General features: G+C 46.5%; 1 protein-coding gene across 1 annotated transcript in view; it reads left to right on the top strand.

Annotated features, from left to right (window-relative positions):
• The window catches only part of LOC133537482 (rho guanine nucleotide exchange factor 26-like), a 64,501-nt gene extending 58,070 nt beyond the window's left edge, over positions 1–6,431 (top strand). Inside the window, exon 13 of the mRNA XM_061878534.1 lies at positions 6,218–6,431. Coding sequence (XP_061734518.1) covers positions 6,218–6,431 — 214 coding nt within the window. The remainder of the gene's footprint in view (positions 1–6,217) is intronic.
• The last annotated feature ends 286 nt before the right edge of the window (positions 6,432–6,717 follow it).

Raw genomic sequence — 6,717 nt, 5'->3', positions numbered from 1 at the left:
AAACCTACTTGCTGCTGACCTCTCTAAGCAGCATCAGCCTCAGTGTGCTCAAAGGTGTAAACCTACTTGCTGCTGACCTCTCTAAGCAGCATCAGCCTCAGTGTGCTCAAAGGTGTAAACCTACTTGCTGCTGACCTCTCTAAGCAGCATCAGCCTCTGTGTGCTCAAAGGTGTAAACCTACTTGCTGCTGACCTCTCTAAGCAGCATCAGCCTCAGTGTGCTCAAAGGTGTAAACCTACTAGCTGCTGACCTCTCTAAGCAGCAGCAGCCTCAGTGTGCTCAAAGGTGTAAACCTACTAGCTGCTGACCTCTCTAAGCAGCAGTAGCCTCGGTGTGCTCAAAGGTGTAAACCTACTTGCTGCTGACCTCTCTAAGCAGCATCAGCCTCAGTGTGCTCAAAGGTGTAAACCTACTTGCTGCTGACCTCTCTAAGCAGCATCAGCCTCAGTGTGCTCAAAGGTGTAAACCTACTTGCTGCTGACCTCTCTAAGCAGCATCAGCCTCAGTGTGCTCAAAGGTGTAAACCTACTTGCTGCTGACCTCTCTAAGCAGCATCAGCCTCTGTGTGCTCAAAGGTGTAAACCTACTAGCTGCTGACCTCTCTAAGCAGCATCAGCCTCTGTGTGCTCAAAGGTGTAAACCTACTAGCTGCTGACCTCTCTAAGCAGCAGCAGCACCTCCTCAGTGGATTATTCAGCTTCAAAAAGAGAAAGTTGTGAATCCTCATTGGTCCAAAAATAGTCTCCTTTGTTGTCTGCCACCAAGTGTGTCATGATAAGAACACACACGGGTGTGTGTGTGTGTGTGTGTTGCTGGAAGTGTGAAGTTTGCTGCTATGGAAATGGAAATAAATGCACTAAAGACATCATGTGACTTGATTAAAATGATCACATGAGGGTCAATATTGAGCATTGACATATTGTGAAGGTGTCTGTTGCTATGGTGATTGCCATTAGTCACATCATGCAAGTGTGTATTATCTTCTTGTTCTAGTCCAGGGGTAGGGAACCTATGGCTCTAGAGCCAGATGTGGCTCTTTTGATGACTGCATCTGGCTCTCGGATAAATCTGAGCTGACATTGCTTAACACGATAAGTCATGAATAATTCAACAGTGTTAAAAATAACATTCAAAATATAAAACATTCTCATGCATTTTTATGTTCAAGAAGTTGCGTTAATGGTAAAAAGTAATTTATTTATTATTGGTTAGTGTTGGGCTTGTCCTCCTGGGGGTTCTTCAGACCACCAAGCACCGACATGAGAGCCTGTTTTAGGGTTAAATATTGTTGTTGTTTTTCAATTAGTCTCTCAGTTGCTTTGCAGCAATTGTCTTTTTCCCTTTCGTCCTCACTCGCGCTCTGGCTCCAGCCCCAACCCTGTCTCTCCTCCTGGCTGCTGCTTAAAACAGAGCAACAGGTGATTAGATAAAAAGGCCCAGGTGGGCCCATCTACGCACCTGTCGCTGATTTCGAGGCCGGTCCTGGCAACATCCCGCTTTGCTGCAGGCTCGCAGGCCACGCCCCCTCCACAGTTTGCTTCAGAATAACAATGTTATTACAAAGAATAAGAGAACTATTATACTCTGGAAATGTTGGTCTTACTTAAAAATGCACGCGTTTGTGTTAAGTGTTAAAAAAAACATTTTATGGCTCTTAGGTGCGGTATAGCTCGGTTGGTAGAGCGGCCGTGCCAGGAACTTGAGGGTTGCAGGTTCGATTCCCGCTTCCGCCATCCTAGTCACTGCCCTTGTGTCCTTGGGCAAGACACTTTACCCACCTGCTCCCAGTGCCACCCACACTGGTTTCAATGTAAAAATTAGATATTGGGTTTCACTATGTAAAGCGCTTTGAGTCACTAGAGAAAAAGCGCTATATAAATATAATTCAATTCAATTCAATTAGGGAAATACATTTTAAAATATTTGGCTTCTTGGCTCTCTCAGCCAAAAAGGTTCCCGACCTCTGTTCTAGTCTCTCACAATGATTGGGAACAACAGGCAAAAATCTAAATAAAAAGTGCATTTTGCTTTTAACTGTTAATGTTTCTCTTAGAGTTGTACGGTACACCAGTACTAGTATAGAGTTGTGGTACTAGTCAATCAAAAATGGTTCTACACTGTTTGAAAAGTACCACTTCCCGGACATGACAGCACATTGTCACGTCCTGACATTGTACCAGCAGAGGAGCATGTATGGCAGCGCACACACACAGAGTACTTACAAGCAGACACAGTGTGTAGACAGAAAAGGGAGAATGGACGCATTTTGGTGTAAAAAGTCAAGTTAAAGGTGAAGTTATAACACTGAAACACCCTCAGGAAGAGCTGCTTTAACACATACGGCTAACATCCATCCACAGTGTTTTAGCTACTTCTAAATCACTAATCCTGGTCTCCATGGCAACAAATAAAGTAGGTTTCTTACAAGTAGCATTATCACTGGAGGGGGAGGAATAGCTAAACATGCTTGACTACACAGCGTAGGAGGATACAGTAGCTCACCGCCGTCATGGGTGGATCTACACTGTAATGATATCTCGTCCATACTACTATCATTACATCCATATTTTGTATTGTCACAAAATCTTTACTTTTTGTACAATTCATAATATGTTTATAAACTACTATATAACTACTCAGTATCTGGTTTATACCTACAATAAATGTGTGGTATCATCAAACTAATGTCAAGTATGAAAGAAGAGAAGAATAAGTGATTATTACATTTGAACAGAAGTGTAGATAGAACATGTTAAAACAGGAAACAGTGCGACACCTACCCTTTACATCAGTATTTCTTAACCATATTACTATTGGTTTATTAGGAATTAAATTTTGTTGTATGATCCTGTAACTACTTGGTATCAAATCGATACCTAAATGTGTGGTATCATCCAAAACTAATGTCAAGTATGAAAGAAGAGAAGAATAAGTGATTATTACATTTGAACAGAAGTGTAGATAGAACATGTTAAAAGAGAAAGTAAGCAGATATTAACAGTAAATGAACAAGTAGATTAATAATCCATTTTGTCCCTCATAATGTGTATAAAATAATAGGTGTATAAATGTGTTTACTTACTACTAAAAGACAAGTTGTCAACATTTTATTGAAGGACTAAATAACAATAACAAACATATGTTTCATCTACACTAACATTTGTTTGTTCAAATAAAGCCAATAATGACATTTTTGTGGTCCCCTTTATTTAGAAAAGTACCAGGAGGTATCAAAAAGAGCGGTAGCTAATATTGTTCTCCTCTTGCGGGAAGTCCTAATGTTCTGGCATCCCAAACCTTGGCTGGTTCTGTGGACAATGGGTTGGGTTCACCAGGTGGTTAAAACCGTTTAAGACCTTTCAGACCGTGACCAGATTCCTGTGCCGGGTGGTGACCTCGTCTTAGTTGAGGGGGCACAACAGAAGCTGGGTGCTTGACACGCTCATGTTTGCTGTGGAGATACTTGCCCTCCCAGCGGCCTGCACAATGTCCTCCCTGATGGACCTGCTGCCTGCACAATGTCCTCCCTGATGGACCTGCTGCGTGCACAATGTCCTCCCTGATGGACGTGCTGCGTGCACAATGTCCTCCCTGATGGACCTGCTGCGTGCACAATGTCCTCCCTGATGGACGTGCTGGCTCACGGCAAGCTGCTTCCCGTCTAGCTTGGCCAAGTGTTCCAGTCTGGACTTGATACAAGACTCAAGCTCCTGTTCTCCAGCACTACGTAAACACACACCCACACTCTGCATGAAGGCCTTCCACAAACTGGCTCCAGATGTTTCCTAGCAGCCGTGCAGGTTTCAGGACAAATGGTGGTACTCAGGTGCAGGTTTCAGGACAAATGGTGGTACTCGGGTGCAGGTTTCAGGACAAATGGTGGTACTCGGGTGCAGGTTTCAGGACAAATGGTGGTACTCGGGTGCAGGTTTCAGGACAAATGGTGGTACTCGGGTGCAGGTTTCAGGACAAATGGTGGTACTCGGGTGCAGGTTTCAGGACAAATGGTGGTACTCGGGTGCAGGTTTCAGGACAAATGGTGGTACTCGGGTGCAGGTTTCAGGACAAATGGTTCAGGACAAATGGTGGTACTCGGGTGCAGGTTTCAGGACAAATGGTGGTACTCGGGTGCAGGTTTCAGGACAAATGGTGGTACTCGGGTGCAGGACTTCAGGACAAATGGTGGTACTCGGGTGCAGGTTTCAGGACAAATGGTACTCGGGTGCAGGTTTCAGGACAAATGGTGGTACTCAGGTGCAGACTTCAGGACAAATGGTGGTACTCGGGTGCAGGTTTCAGGACAAATGGTGGTACTCGGGTGCAGGTTTCAGGACAAATGGTGGTACTCGGTGCAGGTTTCAGGACAAATGGTGGTACTCGGGTGCAGGTTTCAGGACAAATGGTGGTACTCGGGTGCAGGTTTCAGGACAAATGGTGGTACTCGGGTGCAGGTTTCAGGACAAATGGTGGTACTCGGGTGCAGGTTTCAGGACAAATGGTGGTACTCGGGTGCAGGTTTCAGGACAAATGGTGGTACTCGGGTGCAGGTTTCAGGACAAATGGTGGTACTCGGGTGCAGACTTCAGGACAAATGGTGGTACTCGGGTGCAGGTTTCAGGACAATGGTGGTACTCGGGTGCAGGTTTCAGGACAAATGGTGGTACTCGGGTGCAGGTTTCAGGACAAATGGTGGTACTCGGGTGCAGACTTCAGGACAAATGGTGGTACACGGGTGCAGGTCTCAGGACAAATGGTGGTACTCGGGTGCAGGTTTCAGGACAAATGGTGGTACTCGGGTGCAGGTTTCAGGACAAATGGTGGTACTCGGGTGCAGACTTCAGGACAAATGGTGGTACTCGGGTGCAGGTTTCAGGACAAATGGTGGTACTCGGGTGCAGGTTTCAGGACAAATGGTGGTACTCGGGTGCAGGTTTCAGGACAAATGGTGGTACTCGGGTGCAGACTTCAGGACAAATGGTGGTACTCGGGTGCAGACTTCAGGACAAATGGTGGTACTCGGGTGCAGGTTTCAGGACAAATGGTGGTACTCGGGTGCAGGTTTCAGGACAAATGGTGGTACTCGGGTGCATGTTTCAGGACAAATGTGGTACTCGGGTGCAGGTTTCAGGACAAATGGTGGTACTCGGGTGCAGGTTTCAGGACAAATGGTGGTACTCGGGTGCAGGTTTCAGGACAAATGTGGTACTCGGGTGCATGTTTCAGGACAAATGGTGGTACTCGGGTGCAGGTTTCAGGACAAATGGTGGTACTCGGGTGCAGACTTCAGGACAAATGGTGGTACTCGGGTGCAGGTTTCAGGACAAATGGTGGTACTCGGGTGCAGGTTTCAGGACAAATGGTGGTACTCGGGTGCAGGTTTCAGGACAAATGGTGGTACAGGGTGCAGGTCTCAGGACAAATGGTGGTACTCGGGTGCAGGTTTCAGGACAAATGGTGGTACTCGGGTGCAGACTTCAGGACAAATGGTGGTACTCGGGTGCAAGGTTTTCAGGACAAAAGGTGGTACTCGGGTGCAGACTTCAGGACAAATGGTGGTACTCGGGTGCAGGTTTCAGGACAAATGGTGGTACTCGGGTGCAGGTTTCAGGACAAATGGTGGTACTCGGGTGCAGACTTCAGGACAAATGGTGGTACTCGGGTGCAGACTTCAGGACAAATGGTGGTACTCGGGTGCAGGTTTCAGGACAAATGGTGGTACTCGGGTGCAGGTTTCAGGACAAATGGTGGTACTCGGGTGCAGACTTCAGGACAAATGGTGGTACTCGGGTGCAGGTTTCAGGACAAATGGTGGTACTCGGGTGCAGGTTTCAGGACAAATGGTGGTACTCGGGTGCAGGTTTCAGACAAATGGTGGTACTCGGGTGCAGGTTTCAGGACAAATGGTGGTACTCGGGAGCAGGTTTCAGGACAAATGGTGGTACTCAGGTGCAGGTTTCAGGACAAATGGTGGTACTCGGGTGCAGGTACCATCAGCAAATAGAAGCACACACCAAAGAAATGGCTCTTTTTTATTAGAAATATGACACATGACTTCTAAGTCCACGTTGGACGGTCCTTGGCTCTGAGGAGTTGAAGAAACCTGAGCTGGAGCTCATTTCAAGTTTGATGTTTAGGTGGTAGCAGCTGGAATTGTCTTCCTATGTAGAAATGTGAAGTCTGAAATAAAGTGTTGTCTTCTTCTTCTTCTTGTCCCAGCGAGGACAGCTACTCTGTGATGGACTACGCACTGAGGGACCAGATCTGGGTGGGCCCCTGCCAGCCCCAGGAGCTCAATCTGTCCCCCGTCCGCAGCAGTGCCAGCATGCTGATCTCACGCCAGGCTGGTGCCAACCATCTCTTCAGGCTGCGTTTCCTCAGCAACCACTCAGGGGAGAAGGTGCCCATGGTCTTGGGGACCGAATTAATGTAAGTACCTCTTTTGTGTCATACCTGCATGCTGGGTGGTCACTTGCCTACGTGAGCACACACCTCAGATGTCCACGACCGTTCTAGTCAAGTTGTCACCTTGTCTAAAAGGTCAATTAAACAACAAATCCTTTTCAACTTATATTCAATTGAATAGACTGCAAAGACAAGATATTTCATCTTCACACTGACAAACTTTGGTGTTTTTTGCAAATATTAGCTCATTTAGAATGTAATGGCAGCAACACATGTCAAAAAACACATTTTTACCAGTGTGTTACATGGCTTTC

Source organism: Nerophis ophidion, linkage group LG18, assembly GCF_033978795.1.
Source record: "Nerophis ophidion isolate RoL-2023_Sa linkage group LG18, RoL_Noph_v1.0, whole genome shotgun sequence".
In the NCBI taxonomy this organism is placed as follows: Eukaryota; Metazoa; Chordata; class Actinopteri; order Syngnathiformes; family Syngnathidae; genus Nerophis; species Nerophis ophidion.
Note: the sequence above shows the minus strand (reverse complement) of the source record. Positions and strands in the feature narration are given on the sequence as shown.